This window comes from Rattus rattus, chromosome 5, assembly GCF_011064425.1.
Source record: "Rattus rattus isolate New Zealand chromosome 5, Rrattus_CSIRO_v1, whole genome shotgun sequence".
Classification (NCBI taxonomy): domain Eukaryota; kingdom Metazoa; phylum Chordata; class Mammalia; order Rodentia; family Muridae; genus Rattus; species Rattus rattus.
Genome location: NC_046158.1, coordinates 3830443 through 3857352, shown reverse-complemented (window position 1 = coordinate 3857352; position 26910 = coordinate 3830443). Strand labels below are relative to the sequence as shown.

The 26910-nt window shown below is 52.7% G+C and overlaps 2 protein-coding genes across 3 annotated transcripts in view; one reads left to right on the top strand and one right to left on the bottom strand.

Annotated features, from left to right (window-relative positions):
- Positions 1–20501, top strand: part of Abl1 (ABL proto-oncogene 1, non-receptor tyrosine kinase) — a 101447-nt gene extending 80946 nt beyond the window's left edge. For both annotated transcript variants that reach the window (XM_032902807.1, XM_032902808.1), the window contains exons 4-11: positions 2159–2431; positions 7767–7851; positions 8123–8300; positions 9782–9966; positions 12277–12429; positions 13899–13988; positions 14484–14648; positions 17324–20501. In XM_032902807.1, the coding sequence (XP_032758698.1) occupies positions 2159–2431; positions 7767–7851; positions 8123–8300; positions 9782–9966; positions 12277–12429; positions 13899–13988; positions 14484–14648; positions 17324–19023 (2829 nt within the window). In that variant the 3' untranslated portion in view covers positions 19024–20501. The remainder of the gene's footprint in view (positions 1–2158; positions 2432–7766; positions 7852–8122; positions 8301–9781; positions 9967–12276; positions 12430–13898; positions 13989–14483; positions 14649–17323) is intronic.
- Positions 20502–25570: 5069 nt separating this feature from the next.
- On the bottom strand, positions 25571–25945 carry Qrfp (pyroglutamylated RFamide peptide). Its single transcript, XM_032901843.1, has one exon. It carries the CDS (start codon positions 25943–25945, stop codon positions 25571–25573), a length of 375 nt encoding a protein of 124 aa, XP_032757734.1.
- Between the last annotated feature and the right edge of the window lie 965 nt (positions 25946–26910).

The window sequence follows — 26910 nt, the reverse complement described above, 5'->3', positions numbered from 1 at the left end:
CATAAACTCAGTCACAGCTCTTTGGGGAGTGGCAGAGACTGGGAGCTGTCCCCTGAACCCTACAGAGGACACTGTCTGACCAGCACTGAGGGAGGGCTGTGGGCAGCATGGTGTGGGTACCAGGCTTACGGCGGGCTGCTGTGTGCTCCCTTACCCTCTTCCTTCACCAGCTCATGCCCCAGTCTGACTCACTGTGGTTCCAGAGAGGTTCACACAGCCTCTGAGATGAGAGAGAGAGAGAGAGAGAGAGAGAGAGAGAGAGAGAGAGAGAGAGAGAGAGAGAGTGAGTTGGGGGGGGACCTCCTCAGCCTGGAGTGTCCTGTTGCTCAGATGCAGCTTCTCACAGAGAGACCACAGTTGTCACACAAGAAGTGAGGTACATGTCTAGGTTGTCTTTGAACTTTTATTTTAGTAGAATTATAGATTCTTCTAAAGTATATTCTCTGGACAAGCGGAGAAGGGAGCTACCTACCCCCTGTGGTTATCTCCTTTCAAATGTTTTAATGATCTAATATTAATACTGTAAGCTATAGAAAATAATTTGGTCTGTATTTTATTGCCACAGTGAAATAACCTGAAGCAGCTAATTCACAGAAACAGTTTTATTTAGCTCTTGGTGTGGAAAGCTGAAAATTGAAGCAATGTGGTACAGGCCCGTGGCCCAAGAACAGTGGATTAGTGGAGTAGTCAGCTGAGGGCAAGAACAGGCTTCTCTTTGGAGAGAGGGGGAAGAGCCAGGCTGGATCCTTTGTAACCCCCCTCTTGCACTCTGGAGCAGGAGAGCTCTGGGCTCTCAGGAAGGCCTTACCCACCCTCCTGAGACCACACCATTTATTTAAAGCTTCCCCACCACAGCACATTGCTATCTGATGACCATGCATACAGACTATGATGACTGGTGCCCAGCGTAACCAACAACCAAAGATCTTATGTCTGCTATGTATGTCTCGGGCTTCCTCCCACCCACCCCCCCATGTCTGTCGGCCTGTCTGTCTCTGTCCCCCCCTTCAGATGTCACTATTGTAGCCACAGTTTGACCCTTTTCTTTCTATGCCTGTCTCACCAAGTATTAGCACGTCTGAGTACAGCCCCTCCACAGCCCCTCCTGTGAATGCGCTACTGGGGCAAATCAGGTGCTCAGTGCTTGCTGTGCCCGGAGCCCAGCTGTCCCTGTGGCTATGCATGGAGCAGTTCTTTCCTACAACACAGCAGCAACAGGAGATAAAGGTGGCTGCACTCCCACTGAGTGCTTTCTGCCACTGCTGTCCCCTCTGCTGTGTCTGCAGAGTGATCCCTGGAAGCAGGAGGCCCCCAGTGCTGTGGCTCTCAGAGAAGCCTGAAGTACTCCTATCTCAGTCTTCCTGTGTCCCATCTCGGAAAAGGCTTTGCTGGCTTCTGACCTGCAAGGCGCTGACAGAAACATGGCTGGGTGTGGAACCACACTGTCCTCCACCCTGGTGGTGGCTTCAGATTGAACACTGAGGGAAAACATTTGAATTGGAGGGTAGGGACTAGAAAGATGTCTCTTCAGGGTTAAGAGCACTGGCTGCTGCTCTTCCAGAGGCTCCCAGTTCTCTTCTCAGCATTCACATGGTGGCTCACTACTATTCTCTGAAACTCTACTTCTAGGGAGTCTGAAGTCTTATCCTGGCCTCGGAGAGCACCAGGCATGCTCATGATGCACATACATCATACATACATACATACATACATACATACATACATACATACATGGGATTTCCCATACTCATAAAACAAAAATAATAAAAATTAAAAGTAGGGGCTGGAGAGATGGCTCAGCAGTTAAGAGCATTGACTTTCAGCTCTCCCAGAGGTCCTGAGTTCAAATCCACATGGGTGGTTCACAACCATCTGGGAATCTGATGCCCTCTTCTGGTGTGTCTGACAGCTACAGTGTACTCATATAAATGAAGTAAACAATCTTTAAAGAAATTAAAAGTAATAGATTGATGTTAGAGGGGAGAATGCTGGGTGGGGTTTCAGCGAGGCAGGTGCATGTGCCCTTGGGCTTTCGGGCATCTGTGTGGGTGAGTTCTATCCCTGCTAGAAGCTGCTGCTGCAGGTGACGCTAAGCAGTCTGCAGAGCCTTCCCTAGGGTTCTGCTCTGTGAGTGAGGACTGTCCCCTGTCTTCCTCAGCTCTATGTCTCCTCGGAGAGCCGCTTCAACACTCTGGCCGAGTTAGTTCACCATCATTCCACTGTGGCTGACGGGCTCATCACCACACTGCACTACCCAGCTCCCAAGCGCAACAAGCCCACCATCTACGGCGTGTCCCCCAACTATGACAAGTGGGAAATGGAGCGCACAGACATCACCATGAAGCACAAGCTGGGTGGAGGCCAGTACGGGGAGGTGTACGAGGGCGTCTGGAAGAAGTACAGCCTCACTGTGGCCGTGAAGACCCTGAAGGTGAGTTGGGGCCTGGTTGAAGGGTGAGGATGGGCGTCTGCTGTGACTGGGCAGTGCCCCTGGCCTCCTTGGCTTGGCCTCTCTGAGGCTGAGCGCCTCCATCTGTGACTGCAGATGGTGAGCACTGCCCAGTGCTGAGGGTCGGGAAGGGCTCGTTATTAGAGGACAGTGCTCCTTCAAAGCCTGCTTTCTGCTCTCGTCCGTGACATGGAGGCTGTGTCCTTAATGAGAGTTCAGAGAAAGTACACAGGCTGGGTTGAAGGAGAATCATGAGTCCCATGTGGATTTCTGGGGGCTGCTAGAAAAGGCCAGTGAGGTGTCCTGGCCTGCTCTTCTTCTCACATGGCAGGCTTCTGCTTGTCACTGGGCTGTGGCCTTCCTGGAATCACAGGGCCACACACCTCTCCACTGTTGAGCCACGTGTCCTGTTTGCGTGTGGTTTTGTTCTTCCCTGAATCTGCATAATCCGAGCTTGTCCCTGTGGTGAGAGTGTCCCCTAGTGTTGAACTGCATTCTTGCTTGTGCATGTTTTAGACAGACTCTGATGATCACCTGTGAGTGGCTGCTGCCCATTGCTGGAAGCACAGGTCTGACTGTATATTCCTGTCTCAGCTCAGCCAGTCACTACATCTGACAGCCCAGGCTCCACCAATGAGAGACGGGGAAATAGAAGCTGGGACTTTGGTTGCCATGGTAACTGTTTAGAGCAAGATTGCCCTCCTTAATTACAGAGTGAATCTTGCTGGTTAGCATTTCCCTTCCTTTGGCCTTGTGGCAGACCAGCACTGAGGGAAGAGATGGGGCAAAGGTAGGATTGCCTGGGGTACTCTTGGGCATTTTCCAAATTCAACTTTTTAAAAGGTAATAATAGGAGTTCTTCACATTTGTGTGCCAAACAGACCCAGTCCTGGGTGCCCATGTCAGATAGACAGGACAAACCCCCAATAATGGCCACCCAGCGGGTCAGTGTGAGCTCTGCTGTGCAGAGAGGATAGAGAAATGTGAACCCCTGCCGTGAGAGGGGGCAGAGGCCAGGAGAGACCCCGGCCTCCAAGCCCTAGCTGAGGGCACTTAGGCAAACCTGACACCATCAGTTTTGCAGGGGCATAGAGGAGAGTATCGATGGCCCGTGTTCAGTACACCAGGCCACAGTGCCGCGCACTGGCTTGGAGGACAAGGCACTGCTGACATGGATTTACAAACACAGCCAGAGGGAAACACAGGGTGTCTAAGACTCAGCAAGGAAGGAAGATTGTTTGAAACCTCTTGAGAGAGGTCGGCCAGGTGACTCAGTAGGTAAAGGGACTGGGCTGAGCCTCACACTGAGGGCTCCCCTGAACCTACATGGTAAGGAGAGAACCGATGCTCTCCACACGCCATAAACAGGGCATTAAGGAAGACGGAGGTTACACAGCTGGGAGGCCCCATGATGGGCAGTGCTCAGCTCTGCATAGCAGAGAGTATCCAGAGGAAGGTCTGTCCTGATATTTTCTGTTAAGACTTCGGCAGGTTCCCAGGCACCTCATTCATGTATGCACCATGGTTGGTAAGGAGTAATAGGTTCTGTTGGGAGGGTACCTGCCAGTAGTCCTTCATGGCGCCTGACCTCACTGGAGGTTGTCTTAACTCAGGACTCACACGTGCAACTTGCTAAATGCTCTGTCCTTACTCTGCCCAGCCCTGCGGGAGTGAGGCTCTGCCATTAGTTACCCATTTCTCAGAAGAGAGGAGTAAAGGATTTTGGCTCTTTACCTCCTCGGCAGACGTCGAGAGCTACACAATTACAGTAATGGCCAGAGTCCTGAGTTAGTGCAGCCTACAGAGCTGAGTGTGTGACGTACTAGTCCGTACAGCAGCTCCTCAGCTCATGCAAGTACTAACACATCACCACTAAGGCTGTGGAAGCTGGAGCCCTGAACCAGAACTCGAAGCCAGGCACCCAGCTCCCAGGCCCAACTCTTTCACCATCTCCCTCCCTCAGAGTCTTATTCCTCAGACCCCATGAAAAATACACGTGGGCCTCAGTTCTGCTCCGTAGGAGACCTTCCTCCGCATCCTCTGAGGCAGTGTTTTCAGCCTTCCTAATGCTGCAACCCTTAACACGGTGCCTTATGACCCCACACAGTTATTTCATTGCTACTTCAGAACTGTAATTTTGCCGCTGTTATGAATTGTAAATACCTGATCTGTGACTCCTAAGGGATGGTAGCCGCAGGTTAGGAAAGGCTGCTCCTGGACTTCCCTTGCTGGTTTTGGCTGTGAAACTCCTCAAGAGAGCCCTGCTGGCCTTCAGTAGTCTCACAGAGCATTGCCTCCTCCCATCCTTAACCAGCAGGGTGCAAGGCCCGCCTGTGTAAGGCACTCCCTCCACAATGCCCATGAGAAGACAGGGCTCATTAGAAATCCAGTCCTCCTTCCAAACGAGCGGTGTGCTTGTTCCATCCACTGCAGTCAGTGTGTCCCTAATGTCTGCTGGCCAGTCACTGAAACAAGTCTGGAGGCTAGGATGTGGCCCAGCTCAGAGTGCCTGTCTGTCTGCACAGAGCCTTGGGCACTGTCTACAGCTGTAATCTCAGCTCTTGGGAGGTGGGGGCAGGGAGAGTGGGAGTTTGAGGCCGTCATGTGAGCTCCTGCCTCTAAGGAGAGACAGAAGAAAAGAAAGATTCATAGAAGAGTGGGGATGAGGGTTGCAGGTCATTAAGTTGCCAGGGTCTCACACAGCAGCAGAGCCAGGTCAGCATAACCAACAAGCCATCCTCTTAGACACACACACACCCCCATAGCACTGTCTCAGTTCCTCGGCCTCCCACAAGAGTGGTGCCATGCAGGCCCTGTGAAGAGATCAGTTGACCCCTCTTTTCCCCGACAAGCATAAGCACAAGCAATGAAGAGAAAAAGGAAAATCCCCCAAGCATTTCTTTCACCCACGCCTTCATGTTCTATTTGACCATGTAGAAGGAAAATGTCTTCAAAAGGATAGGGTGAATTAAAAAAAAGAACAGGGACCTCACAAATTGGGATGAGGAGTTTGTTCTTGTTTTTAAAGATTGTCTTATATATTAACGAGTCCTATATCTGCATGATAGAAAAGGGCATCAGATCCCATTACAGATGGGTGTGAGCCACCTTGTGGTTGCTGGGAATTGAACTCAGGGCCTCTGGAAGAGCAGCCAGTGCTCCTAACTGCTGAGCCATCTAAATTTCAATATTTAAAAACATTAGGTTACCGTTTAAATGATTTGTTGAATCATGTCTAATTCCAGCAGGGGGAGACAAACTCACGCTGATTTTTCTGAAAGGAAAAAAGACAAGAAATGATTACCCCATACATGAGAGAGAGAGAGAGAGAGAGAGAGAGAGAGAGAGAGAGAGAGACAGACAGACAGACAGACAGACAGACAGACAGACAGACAGACAGAGAGACAGACACACGGGGTGGGGACAGACAGGAATGATTGCACAGGGTGTGAGTGTGTATGTGAGAGACAGTAGGGATCTGTAGTCACAGCAGGAAGGAGCTTTTGGGTAACTCTGCCTTGAGATCATGGGTCTCTAGATAAGGGTAGGAAAGCAAAGGAGATTTCTGAGGTGATGAACCTGTATGCTTTACTGTGTTGGTGCATTGCTTTAGAACAGAAAGGTTTGAGTGTTAGAGAATACCACTGAAGAGGAACTTTGTCAAAACCAGTTGGATTGTGCAGCATTGACCTCCTGGTTCTGGCAGCCATCCATAGTGTGTCACCACAGTGCCGCACACCAGACTGGTTGCCTGCAGCTTCAGAACAGAAGAGACTTGAGGAGCCCAGCAGCCAGTGGGTGGGTGGCATGGGATGAATGCCCTCTGCACTGCTGGGCATTGACAGCCAGCATGCTGTGGTAGCATTAGAGCAGCCTGTGTTGTTAAAGAGTAGACAGCATCTCCATAGTCTTCTAGAACCCGTGTTTGGTAATAACGAGCCATCACACTGGCTCTGACTTGCTTCTCATTGTGGCTGACCAAAGCCAGAAAGCATCAAGAAAAGGTTGGTCTGCCCTCTGGAGTGTCACTTCCCTTTCCACGGCAGGAATTGGAACAGCCACAGTGCCAACTGTGTAGACAGCTCTGCACTTAGCACAGGACAGTGTAGACACTTCCACACTTAGCCTGAGGTCTGGTGAAGCTGTCTACCCAGAGAGCTGATTTTCATGACACCTCTTCCATGCCACACAGGCAGACTCCCTGCAGACACTGCATGTGGCCTACTGTCCTCCTTACCTCCAGAGCCTTGTTCTTGCAGCTAGGGATACCCTACCATTCACTGTTGCTGCTTTCTGTTTATGGTAGTTGATTCAAAGGAACAGTGGCTTAGGTTCAAGGAGGCTGAGTAGCATAGACCACAGCCCTTCAGACTCAGCCTGGAAAGGTGGAAACAGTGGTGGTCTGCCCATCTCTGTTCCTGTATTGTGTGACCTACACAGATGATTCTGAGTCATCAGAGAGCTGCTGGTAAGACTGATTTAGAATCTGGGTGATTGACCCCCTAGTCAGTGATGATTGCTTCATTAGGTGCTCATGACACTGCATACCTGAGTAGCTCAGGGTCTGTCTGCTATTTCTGCATTCTGGAAAGTGGCTCTCTCAAGCCAGCTCCATTTCAGATTCTTCACAGTGTTCCCTCTTTAATGTTAAGGGTGTTAGATCAGGAAGTAAACAGTACTTGTAGAAATAGTTCTGTAGTGTTTGCACATCTCTCCAAGACTCCACAGAAGATCCAGGCAGCAATATCAGGCCACTCTGGGCCAGACAGAGTACCTGACAGGAACACCTTAAGGGAGAAAAGATCCAACTTGGCTCATGGTGTCAAAGGGTTTCAGTCCATCACTGCAGAAAGCCTGGCAGAGTAGTTTGGTCCATGGTGGCAGGAGTGTGTGGCAAAGCTGTTCCCATGATTGTAGCCCAGGAAGAGGAGAGCTGCTCTAGGACCAGAGCCTGGGTCTGAGCTGTAGAAGCCTGCCTATAATGAGAACTCCCGGGCAAGCCCCACCCCCCTGAAAGGTTCCACAGCCTCCCACAACTGCCCCACAGCCGGGAGCAGCTGTTCACAACACGAGCCCTCGGTGACATTTCATGTATGACCCATAATGCCCTGGGTGAGAATTCGCCCCACAGGAGTCTTCACATCACCAGGACAAGACCCATGGGCCTTTCAAGGCCAGCATAGCCAGTGCTCATCGGAAGCAGTGGCCAGGGCTGAGTGGAGGTCGCCACTGCTCTTTGCCTTAGCCGTGAAGCTGTCTTCCCGCTTAGACACTTCCTTCTAAACAGATGTCATGCATCTGAGCTTCCCTTCTGCAGGAGGACACTATGGAGGTGGAGGAGTTCCTGAAGGAAGCCGCAGTGATGAAGGAGATCAAGCACCCTAACCTGGTGCAGCTGCTAGGTAACCAAGCGCAGACGCAGGAGACGGCCGCAAGCCGCTGCTGTGATGTCGGCTGAATGGGCACCACTTCCTCATAAAAGACGACTGAATGTTTAGGGCAGGTGGGGGAGGTCAGAGATGCTTTTTCTGGTCAGTTCTCTCCTTCCACCTTCACGTGGGTTCTGGGGTCTGAGCCCTCCTACAGGCCAGGAGCCCTGTCTTCAGTGCCAGATTTCCTGGGGCTCCTTCCCCTGGCTCAGAGCCACATGCTGAAGCCTGTGTCTGTTGTCAGGGGTGTGTACCCGGGAACCTCCGTTCTACATCATCACCGAGTTCATGACCTATGGGAACCTGCTGGACTACCTGAGGGAATGTAACCGGCAGGAGGTGAGCGCTGTGGTGCTGCTCTACATGGCCACACAGATCTCCTCAGCCATGGAGTACCTGGAGAAGAAGAACTTCATCCACAGGTAGGGCTAGGCAAAGCAGCCTCAGCCAGCCTCACCCCTGCCTCAGAGCACCCAGCTGCGGGTTTTAGGGCTCAGCTTCCAGCCTTGGTCCTAGCAGTTCACTGGCCCTCGAAACGAAGGCAGACACCAATTCTGGTGTAAGCACTGCTTGCAGCTGGCGGGACTAAGTGCTTCAGGCCCAAGGCCTGGGCCAGTGGAGCAGCTAATCCCCAGGGAAAGAAGTGTTTCATTTCTGAGCCATTTTGGATTTAGTGGAATATGAAATGAAATTCGTAAAAGACCTTCTTCCTGATAATTTTGGCTCCCTCTGAAACCAGGCATTCCTGAGGCCAGCACTCGGTCAGTCATGACCTCTCTCTGCCTGGGCTTAGCTTCATTGTGTGGCTTTTCCTCCTCCCTTTGTGTTTCCTTGTCCACCAGCTGTCACTGGGCTTTGGGATGGCTCCATGGCTGGAGAATTATATACATGCAAGCCCGTTGCTGTTTTTAAAACCCAGAGTGTTTTGACCTTCAAGTGTACCACAATTATCTGGGTTTGCATGCTTTGCTGCTGGAAGTGGCTTCCTAGCAGAGTGACAACCTGTGCAGGAGGGAGCCTGAGGGAGCCTGATGGGCTTGGCCCAACTCCGTCATGCAAGATGTTCTCCACGCCACTGTGGTGACCTTTCCTACCCAATTAACTCAAGTGTGAAACCTCGACATGAGATTTCATAGCCAGGAATAAGTAGCGTGTGTGAAATGCTGGCAGCCCCTCGGAAGACAGATCTTTTTCTGCTCCACGAGAGCCCAATCCAAATGCTCCTGTCGCTCAGCAAAGTGTAGCCTCTGATGCTGCAAATTGAGATTTCCTGACTTCTGGCTCGCCTTGCATGGCCAGCCCCGTTCCCCTTCCATTCACACACTAAAATGCCTTACCAAAATCCTATTAGGCACAACTCTTGTGTGTTTCATTTCTCTCCCGTTGCTGGTGATCAATCTGTAGCATTCAGTCATTGCCCTGAGCTCCCTCATCCTCTCATTCCTCGGTTCCCAGTTGCCTCAGGATTTCATGGTTAACATCCATGAACCAGAGATTAGACCCTTCCTCCCTTGAAGATTCAGGAGGTGATTATACAGGAGAGTTTCTCAAACACACTGGAGTCTGCATCAGGAAGCAAGAGGAAAGTAGGGATATCACAGCTGCCCAAGGCACGCTTGGTTACCATCTTCATGTCATGGATGAGGTAGCCGAGTTCCAAGGTAATTAACAGGCTCCAGGTCATGGGGCAGAACCTGCCCCATTTCCACTGTGTCTGCCCTGCCCGTGCTACACAGCCTGACTGGTATTTGCTGAGGAATGGTCGCTCCACGGCAGGGCATTCGGAAGCTTCTGGGGGCCACACTGAATCTTCCTTGTCAGCATCATGCCTGTCAGTAGTAGGGAGTGACACAGGAAGGGCGTCAGCCAGGAGCACCCGCAGATGACCCTTTTCTTTTCTCAGAGACCTTGCTGCCCGGAACTGCCTGGTAGGGGAAAACCACTTGGTGAAGGTGGCTGATTTTGGCCTAAGCAGGTTGATGACAGGGGACACCTACACAGCCCATGCTGGAGCCAAATTCCCCATCAAGTGGACCGCACCCGAGAGCCTGGCCTATAACAAGTTCTCCATCAAGTCGGACGTCTGGGGTAAGGGCCGGATCCTGGCCAGTCCTGGCCAGGGGACTCCCCTTCTACTTTCTTCACTCTTTACTGCCACACCTCCATCTCTCCTCCATCACCACAGTCTTTCTGGTTTGTTTCTGGCTTATTTTAAACTCCTGTTGCTCTTTTCTTTAACAAATAAAGCAAAAGCCACTTCTAGAATGATCCAGAATAGCACCACCTTCAGGTCTTCATTCCATGTTGCTGCTTGGATTTGATGATGCCAGAGCCCACCCTGGGGCGGCATCCAGAATCATATTCTCTGCAGAAAGCTGGTCACTTTGGCTTGGGCTGTAAACAGGGCACTTCATGTGTAAGTGTCACCTGTTGTTTATTTTCATTTTTAAAGAGCTTCTTTTTTCTGAGATAGGATCTCTCTATACAACTGCAACTGTCCTGGAACTCAATCTGTAGGCAGGCTGGCCTTGAACTCAGAAATCCACCTGCCTCTGCCTCTGCCTCCCAAGCTAGGATTAAAGGTGTGCTCCACCACTGCCCAGCTTTAAGAACTTTTCATGCCAAGAGTAATCAAAGAAGGTGGAGTTGAGTAGTGAGCCCTGTGCCCCGCCTACTCCCTTTCCTCTTGTTATTTTAAAGCAAACTCCAGACATGATTTTGCACACACACATTTCAGTATTTGCCTCACTTGGGAGCCAGACATGCCTCCCTCAATGCATTGATGTATCCTGTGTGTCTCTATCCTGGGTCTGCCATCACTGATTGTATTTCCCTGATGGTCATTTATTGATAAACTCTGTCCCTTTTCTTTAGACTGTCTAGATTCTAGACTGTGTTCACTGTGTCTCTGTGCTGTGATCTGGGTCAGGTCTGGTTAGCTGCTGACATTTGAGTTGACTTTTCTTTCATTCAGTACGTTAGCAGAGGCTGATAGGTTTTTTGTTTGTTTGTTTGGGGTTTTTTTTTTTATTTTGTTTTGTTTTGAGCTGGGGACCAACCCAGGGCCTTGCGCTTTGCTAGGCAAGCGCTCTACCACTGAGCTAAATCCCCAACCCCTGAGGCTGATGGTTTTAGGTTGGTTGATCTATGCTTGAGTTTTCTCCCTCTGGTACAGTGATTCTCAACCTGTGGGTCATGACCCTTTTGACAACCTATTTCCAAAAATATTTGCATTATAATCTATAACAATAACAAAATTGTAATTATGAAGTAGCAATGAAAATAATTCGATGCTTGGGGTCACCACACCGTGAGGAACCGTATTAAGGGTCCCAGCATCAGGAAGGCTGAGACACCGCTGCACTGGAGGGATACGGTGTAGCAGCAATTGATGGTCAGCGGTGTTCTCAACAGGCTGTAGCCATGGAGTATAAAAGGAAAAGCCTCTGTGTCCTTGGTTGTCCAGTGGTAGACTCCGTATAGGAGTGGTGGGTTCAGAAACTGCCTTTCATGTCTCCCACTTTTCCAAGTGCCTGTGCTGGTGGCAGTTGATTTGCTAGTGTTTTGTGGTGTCACTCTGAGTTCTTTGTTGACACTTTCCTGTGTTCCAGTGTACTGTGGTTCTTCTCCTCATCTCTGGCCGTCTCCTTCCTTGTCCTTTGACAGTGCCCTGTAGTCTTCCACAATACCTGTGCTCCAGGGAACAAGATAGTCCAGGCTTCTTCCCTGTCCTAGGTCTCAATCACCTGTTTTTCTAAGGAATCCTGGTTCTTAGTGGGAAGAAGGATGCCAAGACTTTGAGAGTTCACAGGATTTTTACAAACCGTTGCGGCTGGAAGGGACCTTGGAAGTAATCTCACCTTCAAACAACCCACGGCCCGACAGGCATGTGGCTACAGTCACAGAGCTATGCTCAGAACATGGCAGCTGACTTAGAGCCCTATGCTGCCTACCCGAGGGGGACGCTGTGCCCCAGGAGGCTCACCTTCCCCTCTCTCCCTTGCATGCTTTAGAGTAGCTTGAGTAAACAGCTTTGCTCTGTCCTACCTCTCCTAGGCTATTACCATGGAGAGCCTGGTAACTGTCAATGCTGGGACTGCTCTGCAGGTCTCTCTGCTGCACAGCGTGGAAAATGCCTGTATGTCCTGTGTTTGTGTTGGGGGGGGTGTGTGGATGTGTGTTTGGGTGTTTTGGTATGTATGTGTGTGATATGTCTGTTTGGGTGTGTGCATGCTATGGCACACATGTGACTGTCAGAGCACAACTTTGTGGACAACTTCTCTCCTTCCACCTTTATGCCGGGTTTCAAGATTGAAAGGTCATTAGCTTTGTGCAGATGCTACCTCACTGGCCAATGCTCACACACCCTGATAGTCTTCCTCTCCCTCTTTCTTTCAGCATTTGGAGTATTGCTCTGGGAAATTGCTACCTATGGCATGTCACCTTACCCGGGAATTGACCTGTCTCAGGTTTATGAGCTGCTGGAAAAAGACTACCGCATGGAGCGCCCGGAAGGCTGCCCAGAGAAGGTCTACGAACTCATGCGAGCATGTGAGCCTCCCCAACCCGTTCAGCACTACTCTGAGGAAATTGCACAAAGCCATTCCAGTGTCCTGTGTTCCCAAGCCATCCATGCAGTGTGGCTTTGAGTCTTCCGTGCGCTTATTCCCAGATGCAGTACTTCTGGGTTGGTTTTGTCTCCCTCTGGGACAGCTAGTTTTGGTTTTTGTTTGGTTTTTGTTTTGGATCAGGGTCTTGAACTATGTAGCCCTGACTACATAGTGACTCTCCTGCTTGAACCACACAAGCTCGAGGACTACAGGTATGAGCCACCATGCCCAGGTCGCTTTAAGTTCTTTAAGCATAGAGAGGGTTAGATGTCAACCTGGGTATTATTAGTACAGATCCCTAGGTCCTGCTTCCAAATACCTGGCTACAAATCGCTCCAGATGATAGAACTCTGGTGTTTGTATTGTGCGAGTGTATGAGCGCATCTGTGTGGTGTGCATGTGTGCACATGGCTGTATCATGTGTTCATGTGATCATTCCCTCACCTTTTTTTCCTAGCGTATTGGAGACAGTGCTGCTGTCTAGCATTTCAGTTAACAGTTTGAAGCATCCACTCATATTTTACACACTTGTTTGCTTTAATTATATTTTTATTATTTATTTTGTTTGTTTATGGGGCATGCCTTCTACAGTGACAGTTTTGAAGAGCTGGTTCTCTTTTTCTACTATGTGGATCCCAGTGGTCAAACTTAGCATCAGTCTTGGCAGAGTGCGCCATTTTGTGGCCCTGTGTTTGCTGCTGCGTATAAGGCAGACACACACGATTAGCCTCGTCTCTGCATATAGCACTGATATTCCTAAAAGCTGGGCCGTTGGTCCAAAGAATCTGTGCTGTAATAATAAGCCAGCGATGTTGCAGACGGTTGTGAGTCCCATGGGTGCTGGGAACTGAACCTGGGTCCTGTGCAAGAGCAGCAAGGCTCTGAGCTGCTGAGCCACCTCTCCAAGCCCTAGTCCTTTTAGTCTCATTGTCATGACATTGGTGGTACAGGCTGTGGTCTCAGTGCAAGGTAAGCTGAGGCAGGAGTATCGCTTGTCAAACAGCCCAGACAGTAATGAGGTCTAATCTCAAAGAAGCAAGAGAGATGCTCGTCTGTGCTAATGGGGAACGGTAGACACTGATAACATCAGTAAGGATGGTGACCGAGGCAGGCTGTTGCCTTGTTAATTCCCTGTCTATCACTGGGGTTTGGAGAAACGTTTATAGATGTGGTTTTTATTATCGGTGTCTCTGGAATTTTGCGAACAGTATTTCTGCCTGTATATGATGTCTTCTTAAATTCTTAGTGTCTGTCAGAGGACACAGGAGTTTTTGCCATTAGCCTGTCCCAGCCTCAGCCATCAGCAGGCTTGGAATGCCTCTTTCATGTCCAGACTGCTCCTTGGGCGTGGCTAGTTCTGGTTTGTTAGCGATGCTCTCCGGCTGCTCTGACGTGGCCTTCTCTGTCCAGGTTGGCAGTGGAACCCCTCTGACCGGCCCTCCTTTGCTGAAATCCATCAAGCCTTTGAAACCATGTTCCAGGAGTCCAGCATCTCAGACGGTAATGTGCCTCCCAGGGGCCTGCAGTGGGTTGAGGGCTGGGTTGAGGCTGGACAAGCCTTCACTTCAGACCTGGTACCAGACAGCACTCTTCAGAGGCTTTGGTGGTGGCTCTGTGTCTGTCAGGTGCAGGCACGCAGAGTTCTAGAACATGATAAGAGCTGTTTCTTCAGCTTTGTGTTCCTTTTCTCTAACTGCATAAATCTTAAGAAAAAGAGAATCCCAGGAACTGGAGAGCTAGCATGGTGGCTAAGAGGACTTGGGGTCAGTTCTCAGCACCCAGATGATGGTAACCCACGACACTAGTCACAGAGGATCCATTACCAGCTTCTGGCCTCTGCACCCATGTGGTACACAGACATACCTGCAGGCAAAATGCCATACACATACAAAAAGTAACTTTAAAATAAATTAGAAAAAGAGCAAAGAAAAAAGAATCCCTTGCAATCTGGCATCTTTGCTGATGACTACTGGGTTATGTTTATGTGGTCCTTAGAGGTGGAGAAGGAGCTGGGGAAACGAGGCATGAGAGGAGCCGCCGGGAGCACTCTGCAGGCCCCAGAGCTGCCCACCAAGACCAGAACCTGCAGGAAAACTGCTGAGCAGAAAGATGCACCTGACGCCCTGGAACTGCTCCACACGAAGGGCCTGGGCGAAAGCGGTACGCGCCCTTCCCATCCCTCACCCCTCAAACCAGGCAGGCAAGCAGAAGCCATCAGTGGGGCTGACACAGAGGGCATTAGTCCCTCCTCAGTGGTCCAGCCCAGGGAGGAAGATTCGCCTCTTGCCCAGGGGAGCCTTTCAGCAGTTGCTTAGACAAACCAAAAACTGGGACTCCTGCCAAGAGAGCACACCCACCTTTGCTGTGTTCTTCACAGCCCTGTGGGCATCTTCCAGGGCAGTCACAGCACTAAACAACATGGAGCCCACGGAGCAGTCCGGGCTCAGTCAGCACTGAGTTCCGTGTGGTCTCTGGAAAGGCTGTCTCCCAGGCTCAGTTAGGGCACTGGAGCTGGGGCAGGAGGTGCCTGAGATCTACAGGGATAGTATGACAAGTGTCTGCAGCTTCCTGCATGCCGGCTGTGCCCTGAGTAAGTGCCAGGACAACAGCAGCCGCCTCTCCTGCAGACCCACTAAAGTCAGTTGACCCGGGGGCTGCCCGCCCGTCCCTGAACGCAAAGGGCCCCAAGGGCTCCCATCATGGGCTGATGGGCCGTCGGCCTGGTTGCGTGGGACCAGGCAGGATAAAGTTTGATTCTGCTAGGAATTCATGAGAGGCATTGCTCAGCAGACTCCACAGTTCTGTTGTTTAAACAGTTGTAGTTCTAAACCTATTCTCCTGCTGATGAGAAGCTGCGTGGTCAAACCTACAGAGCATAAGAGGGCTCTAGGGACTGTCTCAGTCAGGGTCACCATTGCTGCCGGGAAGCGCTATGACTGCAGGACGTGGGAGGAAAGCGGTGGTTCCTTAGCGTACGCTTCCACACTACAAGTCATCGTCCACTCCAGTAGGACAGGAACTCAGTCAGGGCAGGAACTGGAGCAGGAGCTGATGCAGAGGCCATGGAGGGTGCTGCTTATTGCCTCGCTCCCCGTGGCTTCCTCAGCCTGCTTCCTTATAGAGCCTGTGATCACCATCCTGGGGATGGCCCCACTCACAATGGGCTGGGCCCACCCATCAGTCACTAATTAAAAAGTGTTCCACACGCTTGTCCATAGCCCGGTCTTATGGAAGGGTGTTCTCAATTGAGGCTCTCTGCTCATGTGACTGTCACTGTGTCATAAAGCTATCCAGACACAGGTGCTAAAGGAGCGTGTTTGGAAGTTTGCATGCGAGACAAGGGTGTGGCTCAGTGGGAAGCGCTGAGTAGTAGTCAGAGTCACATGTGGAAACATGTCCGAAACTCCCGGTACTCCTCAGAGACAGGAGGGGCAGCAGGAGACTCCTCAGAAATGTAAGGGCCGGGCTGGGGATTTAGCTCAGCGGTAGAGCACTTACCTAGGAAGCGCAAGGCCCTGGGTTTGGTCCCCAGCTCCGAAAAAAAAAGAACCAAAAAAAAAAAGAAATGTAAGGGCCCCTTAGTGTTATACACACAGCAGTAAACAACAGACACACTACCTCAAACAACCTCGGGAGGGAGAGCTGATGCCTGCGCTTATCCTCTGACCTCTACAGATATGCTGTGGCATGTGCACACACGTGTGTGCCTTAAGAAAGTTTATATAAACAAGAAAGTCCAAACTGTAGAGCCACTGGATCATCTCCCTCCCCTGTGTCGCCTGTGTCGGCTGCGGCACACAAGCTGTGCTGTCCTCCCCATTGGCTGCCATGCTGTCAGGTCATTGGCAGTGGGAAAGAGAAGCTGCTGCAGGAGCATGGACTAGAAAAAGTCAGTGATGGGAGAGCAGGATGAGGGGGGGGGAGGTGTGTGTGTGTGTGAGAGAGAGAGAGAGAGGAGTGTGTGTGTGTGAGAGAGAGAGAGAGAGAAAGAGAGAGAGAGAGAGAGAGAGAGAGAGAGAGAGAGAGGTTGAGAGATTGTTCCATCAGTGTCATTACTGAAGTTTTGGGTAGTGCCCCAAACATTGTGCTCTGGGTGTGGCTCTGTGACCCAGTAGAGACCCAGGTCCTCTGCTTGCCTCATTCTGATGCTCATGTCTACCAGTCATAGGACAGCTGCACAGTCTACCTCCATCCTGGAGGCTGACAGAAGGAAGCCTTGTACAGTTGGCTGCAGTGCCTGACAGCACAAAGGCTTCTTTTTTGTTTTGTTTTTCAAGACAGGGTTTCTCTGTGTAGCCCTAGCTGACCTGGAACTCTGTAGACTGGGCTGGCCCCAAACTCAGAGATCTGGCTGCCTCTGCCTCCTGAGTGTAGGGTGCAGGCACCTCTGCCCAGCCATGTCCCTCGTGTTTTAAAAATACCCATGTGAAGTTTCGTAAAGGTCATCTTGCCCTGTTGTCACAGCAGCTGATTGTCATGCCCCCAAGGGACAGCTGATGTCTTCCCCTCAGCAGGTCTGACTTGGCATTGTCATTCTGCTGACAGTGGAGGGCTCCACAGCTTTAACAGGCTTCAGGATGAGGAAGGCAGGGTCATTCCAGCCCTTGACCCTCTGGGTTCAGGGAGAGAGACTTGTACTTCTACTGACGGTGACAGGGGTCATCATGGTATCGATGACAAGGCCAAGCCGTGAGGAGTGCCACAGCTGTGTCTTCCACCCTCCAGTGGCGCTGAGCTCCGTGCTGCTCGTGCCATGCGGAGCCTCCCCACAGTGGGTCGCTAGCCCTGAGGCAGCATTTGCTGGGCACTGTTGCTCACTCTCTCCTCTGTTTCAGACGCACTGGACAGTGAACCTGCTGTATCACCACTGCTTCCTCGGAAAGAGCGTGGGCCCCCAGACGGCAGCCTAAATGAAGATGAGCGTCTCCTCCCCAAAGACAAAAAGACCAACCTGTTCAGCGCCTTGATCAAGAAGAAGAAGAAAATGGCGCCGACGCCCCCTAAGCGCAGCAGTTCCTTCCGAGAGATGGATGGCCAGTCAGAACGCAGAGGGGCTAGTGAGGATGACGGCGGCCGGGAAATCAGCAATGGGCCACCAGCTCTCACCTCAGATGCAGTAGAGCCTACCAAGTCCCCAAAGGCCAGCAATGGGGCTGGTGTCCCCAATGGAGCCTTCCGGGAGCCAGGCAACTCGGGCTTCCGCTCTCCCCACGTGTGGAAGAAGTGCAGCACGCTGACCAGCAGCCGCCTAGCTGCTGCTGAAGAGGAGAGTGGCCTCAGTTCCAGTAAGCGCTTCCTGCGCTCCTGCTCGGCCTCCTGCATGCCCCATGGGGTTAGGGACACTGAGTGGCGGTCAGTCACGCTGCCTCGGGACCTGCCATCTGCTGGTAAGCAGTTTGACTCTTCCACCTTTGGAGGGCACAAAAGTGAAAAGCCAGCTCTGCCTCGGAAACGCACCAGTGAGAGCAGGTCTGAGCAGGTGGCCAAAAGCACAGCGACACCCCCTCCTCGGCTGGTGAAGAAGACTGAGGAGGCCACAGAAGATGTCTTCAAAGACACGGAGTCCAGCCCTGGCTCCAGCCCTCCCAGCTTGACCCCCAAACTCCTCCGTAGGCAGGTCCCTGCCTCCCCCTCCTCTGGCCCCTCTCACAAGGACGAGGCCACCAAGGGCAATGCCTCAGGCATGGGGACTCCTGCCACTGCAGAGCCAGCAGCCCCCAGCAACAAAGCGGGCCTCAGCAAGGCCTCCTCCGAGGAGCCCCGTGCAAGGAGACACAAGCACAGCTCGGAGTCCCCAGGGAGAGACAAGGGGCGGCTGTCCAAGCTCAAGCCGGCCCCGCCACCTCCGCCCGCCTCCACAGGGAAAGCAGGGAAGCCTGCACAGAGCCCCAACCAAGATGTGGCTGGGGAGGCGGGTGGGGCCACCAAGACAAAATGCACAAGTCTGTCTGTGGATGCTGTGAACAGTGACTCCCCCAAGGCTGGCCAGCCTGGAGAAGGACTGAGAAAATCTGTGCCCCCATCTGTGCCAAAGCCTCAGTCAGCTACTAAGCCTCCGGGGACCCCCACCAGCCCGGTCTCCACCCCCTCCACAGCGCCAGCACCTTCACCCCTGACTGGGGACCAGCAGCCATCTTCTGCTGCCTTCATCCCCCTCATATCAACCCGAGTGTCTCTTCGAAAGACCCGACAGCCGCCAGAGCGCATCGCCAGTGGCACCATCACCAAGGGTGTGGTTCTGGACAGTACTGAGGCCCTATGCCTTGCCATCTCCCGGAACTCGGAGCAGATGGCCAGCCACAGTGCTGTGCTGGAGGCAGGCAAGAACCTGTACACATTCTGTGTGAGCTACGTGGACTCTATCCAGCAGATGAGGAACAAGTTTGCCTTCCGCGAGGCTATCAACAAGCTGGAGAGCAACCTCCGAGAGCTGCAGATCTGCCCTGCGACAGCCTCCAGTGGGCCAGCGGCCACACAAGACTTCAGCAAGCTGCTTAGCTCTGTGAAGGAGATCAGCGACATTGTCCGGAGGTAGCAGCAACCAGTGTATGTCAGCGAGAGATACTGCAGTCCACAGGGCTTTTGTGCTTATAAAGATGGGGACAGAGGACTGGGGAGTTGGTACCTCTTCCCAGGAGCTTTACAGAGCACCACACAGAGCCAGGGTGTGATGGAGTCGGCTCTTCCACCTACGCTGTGCACCTTTCCTGCCCAACCCAGGCACCTCAAGCCACCTCTCCTCACTGCCCCACTGTCCCACTGTGGGCCGGCCTCCTGCTCTGAAGACTGCACCTGGCCCGCCAGGCCGCCAGGCTCCTCACTCCCCGGTGCCTCAGACCCAGCTCCCAGGTCAGCCTTGCAGGAAAACCACCTCTTCTGGTGGACTTCTTGTCACCAAGGCATGGGAGCCCTGTGCTTGCTGTCCCTAACCTTCTATGCTCACAAACTGTCCCAGAGAGCCTGTGCTCACTGTGTTTTCATGTGAAGGAAAATTGCTTTAAGGGTCTTGAGGTGCTAAAGCTAGGTGCCCGGGTGGGTGGGACTGGACACAGGCGCTGGGCAGTGCTCTGTCACCCGCTGTCAATGTCCTCAGCAGTGCAGCCCTGCAGATCCTGGACAGCAAGCTTGAATTTCATGGGTGGCAGTCACTGGTTGACCAGGCACATAGCCAGGCCAAGCCTAGGGCTCCAGGGACTCCCCAAAATCTGAATTTCTGAGTACTCTTCATTTCCCTCTCCTGTTCTAAGGTCAGACCCATTCTCTCTGGTCCTTGCCTTGATGACAAGGATCCAGCCTTCTGGGGTTTTGAGCATTTCAAAGGTCTGCATAGGAAGGAACAGCCACTAGGTACAAACCACCGGGCTCTCCTGAGCCCCGACTGCTCAGAACTGCTGCCCAACAACTGAGCAGGGCTTAGCCCAGAGCTCCTGGGAGCACACAGCACAGCTGCGGCTGGGTGTACTTTGTAGACTTAGCCAGGGCCTGTCTTCCTTCCCCAGGCAGCCAGGACCAGAGCTGAGCACAGGCAGGGACAGGTGTGGGCAACTCCTTGACTGACCCAGAGCAGCCAGCGAAGAACGGGGCACCTACCTAGGCCCTGTACGGGGCTGGACGACACCTCCACACTCCTGCAGCGCTGTGCTGCGCTGTGCTGGCCCCAGGCCCACACAACCCCTAGACTCGGGGTTGGTAGATGATTTCCTCTGGACTGTTCTCCCATGGTCCACACTGCCAGACACTACCATGCGCTGACACCATGCTCACAAGGTACTGCTCTGTAGCTGATGTTGGTGCCACTATATTTTGTATTACACTTTGGTATTCCACTCTTTTTTAAATAGCCGTGTGCTCTTATAAGTGACATGTAAATAGTTCACCACTGTGCCCTCTGGCACTCCAACAGCATTCCCCTTTTCTCTCAGTCCAGTACATTTTGTTTCTGTATATGACTGTTTTTTGAATCCAAATCTCTCTGTAGTATTTTTTAAATAAATGTTTACAGAACTATTGGCAGACTGCTTGGTCTGTGATTCATCCCTGCCACCCCTCATGTCCCAAAGGGTCACAGCCCGTTTGTCCTGAGCACATAGCTGCCAGCTGCCCAGCTCTTGTCGGCCTCACAGCAGATGGTCGTGTCCTGTGTCAGGCCTGGAGGAGGAGCGGCTAAACACCTGAGATTCTTGCTGGCAGAGTGGATCCCTCCCCGGCAAGATCGCTTCTGCATCTGAGCCTACTTCCTGCCCTAGCCTTCGGCCGCCCGGCACTCACACACGTGGCTTCGAGTGCCAGATGTGAAGTCTGAGTGGGCAGAGAACGAGCCCCTCCTCCAGCAGGCTCTGGGAGGGGTGTGATTCAGTCACTGGAGCCCATGCCAGGGCCACAGGCTGCGGTACCCTGCCGCTCCGACAGCTCCACACGGGCTCTGCCTCCCCTGGCTGTTGTCACAAATGTTAGAGTGGTTCAGAGACACCCATCAAATCTAGACACTGGCCCTCCTGCAGGTTTTCTGTAGCCAATAGGGTCGTCCTTGAGTGGCTGCTTTGTGTAACAGGAGCAGCAGGAGGTCCCAGGGGCAGCCACCGCAGCTACCACACACAGCGTAGCTGCGTAGCCCATGTGTGACATGGACCCAAGGGTGCTCCGGTGACCTCACGCAAATACTGTTTGCCTCTATTCTCTGTTTCTTGTAAGGCCACAGGCGTGAGACCTGTCACCTTGTCCCAAGCATAAAATACTTCCTGTCTCCCAAATGAGGTCCTGATGTTGTCATCGGAAACTTAGTTTGTTACTTCTAAGGCTGGCTTTCTTGTCAGACATGGCGGTGCCCACAAAGGCAGGTGGCCTGGCCTACAGAGCAAGTGCCAGGGCAGTCGGGGCTACACAGAGAAACCCTGGCTTGAAAACAACGATAGAAAGACGTTTGCCCAGAGAGACACACCCTGACACGCCCATTCTGAGGGGCCAGTGAGATGGCTCAGCGCCCAGAGCACCTAGTGCAAGACTGATGATCGAGTTCAATCTCCGGGGCCCACGTGGTGGAAGAGAGAACCAACCACTGCGAGTTGTCCTCCGACCTCCCATGTGTACACCGTGGTGCGTGTGCGTGCACACCTGAGTACGTACACAGAGGAAGTTGGAAATGACAGCCGTGACGGTCCCGTGTCACCGTGTGGAATGCTCATAACCGCCCTGAGGTCTGGTGCTGTCCAGGCTCAAAGAGGCGAAGCCACTTAGCCAGGGCATTGGTAGACAATGCGGAAGCGCCCTCCAGGCTGGGCTCTACAATGGTAAACTAGCTGACCTGACCACACAGTGTCTCTCTCACCGCCGTTACCCTCCCCCACCCACCACCACCCCATCCCACCCCCACACAGCACGAGGGGACAGTTTCTCATTGAACCTGAAACTCACCCATTGGCTAGGCTAACTGGCCAGCAAGCCCTGTCTCCACTTCCACCACTGCCATCTACCCCGCACACCCGCAGCCGGAGCCGGGATGACAGACTGGTGTCCGGCCTCTCTGTAGGTGCTGTGAGCCTGCACTTAGCTCCTCCTGGCTTACCTGGCAGGCTCGTTACAAAGCTATGGTCCTCAGCCCCCGGGAAGTCATTTCTAAGCCTGGTCTTGCACAGATGACACTAAAGTGGCCGGGGACACAAACACCCCACCCCCACCTCATCTGCCTTCACCCCTGATAACCACTTAGCCTCTTGCCTGGGACTCTGCTCCAGCTAATGTCAGTTCTGCAGTCAAGACACCTGTGGGACTCCGCTCCCCAGGGGCTTCGGGACTTAGGCCCCATGAGCACCAGAACGCATCAGGGTTGGGGGCTGTGAATCTGGTGTCTCTGGTACCGAAGCACCTGTCCTGGGCCTTCCTTTTTCTTCTTCCTTAAGCATTTAATTACTATTTTAAACACAGGGAAATTGAACAGACCTTTTCACCCATCTTAGCAGCTAATAACCCATATGTGTACATACCATGGGGAAGATTTGCCTTTCCCTCTCTCTCTCTTTTTGTTCTTTGAGACAGCGACTCATTAGTCCAGGCTGGCCTCCATCTGGCTGTGAAACCAAAGCTGGCCTTGAACTTCTGATCCTCCAGCTGCAGCCTCCTGAGGATGAGGGATTACAGGTCTACACCACCATGCCTGCCTCTTGCTTATGTCTTGAATAAATACAGGGCGGCGCTACAGACAGCTCCTGGTTGAGAGCAGGAGATGCCAGGCCAGCCGGGCGAGCAGCGTGGGGCTGAGTCTACTCCGGGGTGGTTGTTTCTCAGAGCCTCCCCTTCCCCGGTTTGGAGAGAAGTGATTTTTCTCCTTCCCAAGAGGACAGCGGAGGGCCTAGACCCTGCCAGAGCGTGGGAAACTTGGGGGCAGGGGGTTAAAGACGGAGCTTAGCGCCACGTAGGCGAGCTGGTTTAGCAGATCAATGCTTTAGCAGTCTGACTGTTCTGATTTTCAGGGCTATTGAGCTCCAATGTACAAGCAAACTGGAAAAAATAGCTTTGTTGGTTTTCTTCTAATGATTAAAGGTAATGACGGCAGATGCGTTCCTTTGAAGGCTTCCCCCTTCATCCCAGTCCTCTCCGATGAGGTTAATCTAATCCTGCTAAATTAAGAACCTGCCAGGCTCGGGGTGCAGCTCAGTGGTAGAGCGCTTGCCTAGCGTGCACGAGGGCCTGAGCTGGAACCCCAGCACCACAAAAGAAGAAAATTCAAAACGAGCCCTACCTACCCACAGAGTGAATGGGGGTGTGCAGGCTGAGCCTCATGGGTCAGGAGAGGCACAAGGGCCCGGTCCCCAGGGTGCCCTTCAGCCCTGGCTTGTGGTCTTGTCTGTCTCAGCCTGTCTACGTGTGTCTGAATGAGGCAGGGTACTGCCCCACAGAAGAAGGGTGGGCATCCCTGGCTGGCGAGGGAGCTGAGTGGAAACACAGCTGCCTCTCTGTGTCCACAGATGATCCGTGTTCTCAGGGCTGTCTTCACAGACACTGACCCAGGGAGTATGGTGGTGCCCGTGATGTCCGTACCAGGGGAGAGCAGTAGCATCCCTTCGCTGGACACAGTCCCCGTCACATCTTCCCGAGATGGTGCCTTACAGATTCTAGTGCGCTTGTCTTGTCCCTGTGTCTGCAGCCCAGGACTCATGTACAAGACCCGGGGGGAGCCCAGGGTATCTTTGGGGGAAGGCAGGGCACCGCAGTGTCAGGTGTTTGACTCTGGCCCCCCTCCTCACCTCACCTCCCGGCCCTGCTCCCCAGTCAACACGGTTCTTTTGTGGCTCTGATCTGTCAACCTTAATGAAGTGGCTTCCTGGCTGCCGAGGATTGAAAGCTGCTACAGAGGACGTAAAGTCACTAATAGAATGGAAAACACCAGAATACTGTGAGGGGCCAAGCTGGGCCTGGCCCAGTATGGTTCTAAAAGGCTAATAAAAATCCACCAATTAATTGTGACAGCTCAATGGAAAATTATTCAATTGTGAACGGGGGCAAGCCGCTACTTGCAAGGAGGAGGGGAGATGTTGCCATAGAAACATCAATATAAGTTCTCATCTCAGCAGTCACAGCCAGCCCTGGAGTGAGCTGCTTCTGACGGCTGCGTGTGACCCGGGATGGGATGTAGGAGACTCAGCAGCCTTTGAAAGGGATGCTCTGCGTGGCCCCAGGCCTGCACACAGCCCAGACCGAGCCTGTCCCCCCTTCACACACCTCCTCTCGCCTCCCCCAGGTGGAGATGTCGGTTTTTTTTTTCCCTCGCACTCATTCTGAGAAACTCAGGGAACAGGGAAGTGGGGAGGAAAACAGCCTGTGCCTTCTCCTCTCCCTGTACCTTCGCCCAGCTGCCAATTAAGGGGCTGCTTGGAGAGGTGTACGGGGTACAGGCAACCTGATTTCCATCTCCCCAAAGTGAAGGCTGGAGGAACTCAAGAAAAGAAGTTTCTGGAGCCCAGAGGACCTGCAAGGAGGAGGCCAGCATCCCATTATGATGCTACACTTGTTACAACTTTTATTTCAGAAGATACACAGGGTAATTCCTAGTTTGGGTATTTGAAACTCAACCTTGCTTAGCACAAAAACAACAAAAAATCCCACCCCATTCAGGGTTCCGTTCCCAGGAGGCCCTTAGGTTAGCTAACACTACCATGGGCAGCCAGAGGGGATGCACCGGCCATTCAACGGGCAGCTTGGTGCCTCTGCCGGGCTTTCTTGCCAGAGGCGTCTTGTGCTAATGGGATGGAGAACACACTGACTGTTTTGGGTTTGTTTGTGTCTGGGTTATTTTCTTCCTCTTCGTTTCTAACTTTCAGACTCTCAGTCTATACACAGCGGAGTGCGTTGTTTCGCCGCGGCCCTTCAGATGTCAGCTACCGGAGTCCCTTTGGGGACTGTCAGAACTTTGATTTCCCGCTGTAATCTCTCAGTCCACCTACTGACAAATGAACAACAGAGCCAGAGGCCTGTTGTATCCGTGGCCCCATCACAGCCTCAATGCTCTGCCACTGGGGGATGGGGGCTGCTCCAGTCAGACCGCTGGGGAAAGACGAGGCTGAGACAGACAGCAGCTGGAGACAAGCGCTGGGAGAAAGACGCATTGTTTTATTAACCAAGACACACTGGGTCCTCCTGTGTGCAGAGTTGGGGGTTTTTCTGGGGGGGTTGTTAATTTTTGGAGGTTCATTTTTTGGGGTTTTATTTATTTATTAATGTATATTTCAGATGGTTGTGAGCCATCTCCAGCCGGGGTTTTGTTTTTGTTTTTTTTTTTTTCCGGAGCTGGAGACCGAACCCAGGGCCTTGTGCTTGCTTGGCAAACGCTCTACCACTGAGCTAAATCCCCAACCCCGGTTTTTTTTTTTTTGGTTTTTTTTTTTGGTTTTTTTTTTTTTGGGTTTTTTTTGTTTTTTTTTGTTGTTGTTTTAACACCACCCAGGTCTTTCACTTTAGCAAAGTTGTAAATGAAAACAAACACACACCTATTCACCACCAGATTCATTGTGATATTCTCTCTGGGTCTGGATTCTCAAGGTTGGGGCCCAGACTTGAGTGGACAGTCAGGGCAGAGTCCACGCAGGCCCTCACCGGCCGAAGCGGAAGCTGAAGCCTCCCTTCCTCCGGCTGTAGCTGCTGAGCTCCTCTGCCAGAGTCCCCAGGGGGCCGCTGGCCTTCTCTGAGTCAGTGGGCAGGAACCCCGCGGCTTCACTGCCACTGTCCTGCCTCCCTAGGCGGAAGCCGGTGTGCTCCCTTCGAGAGGCCTGCTGCTCCTTGGCCACCACGAGCAGGGCCTGTGGCCGTGGACTTTGAACTGAGCGGGGGGTGTGTCCCTCAGTCAGCTGGACCCAGCTCATCCTGGCTCCGACGTCACCGACGTCTGTGGGTCCCCTTCTGTCCAGCAGAGGAAAGCAGGCACTCAGAGGCAGAAGGAGGCAAAGCCAAGAGCAGAGGCTCCTCATCTGAGCACAGGAAGGGGAGAGAAGAGCGGGTGAGTGGCCAGCATTTGGCCACACAGGATCCCTGGCCCCAGGCTCCCCAAGGTCTCGGCAGCCTTTGGAGAGAAAGCTGCTGACTGCGCTTAGCCTGATTCCCTAACAGCCAGGCCACCGGGCTCTCCTAGCCAGCGTGGGAGCTGGAGAGCTGGCTGTACCAATTAGGTTGATTCCCATTCACCTGCAGCCAGGGAGCCGCCTGCCTTGGTGGCTCAGTACTAGAATACCAGGGCTGCCAGCTGGCTTGCAGAGGTACCTGGGTGGCCCTCGGGGCTGTGTGTATTTGGGTTCAATTTTCTATTATAATTATTGACGCTTGGGCCGTGGGCAGAGTGAGAAGCTGCCTGTGTTTTCAACTTGATAATGAATAGGTCTAGCAGCTCTGCTGGGAAACCCCACTGTCTCCCTAATTCAGGAACAAGTTGCTCTTGGGAGGGGGGAATGGGTCTGGTGGCCTTTGTGTAAGTCACACATCTACCTGGAGAGGAGCTGGAGGTAAGGCTGGGGACAACCAACACCCACTGAGCTCCCTGGACAGGACAGGTTCTGGGCTAAAGATTACACACATGAATGGACCTCTCTCCACAGTAAGTCTATCTGCAGCAAACTCGGCCCCACCACACACTCTGGGCTCTCACATCAGTGCGGTTTCTCCGTGTGCCAGTCCTTGGGGAATCGATTGTGTCCTGTGTGCAGCCATCCAGCCCACCAACTAGGGGGCCACCCCCCAATACCTCAGCCTCAAAGAGGCTCAGGGTTTGCCCCTAGCTTTATAAGGGAGGGAGCTGAGTTCAAGGCAGCCTTGTTACTCCGTGCCCCCAAATCTGTCCCAGAGTCCCCCCCAACACACACCCCTTGTTGGGACCGGTTCTCCCCCTTCACAGAGGAAGTCTGTTTTGCAATGTCCATGGGTGAGCTGGGCTGGGCTGGCT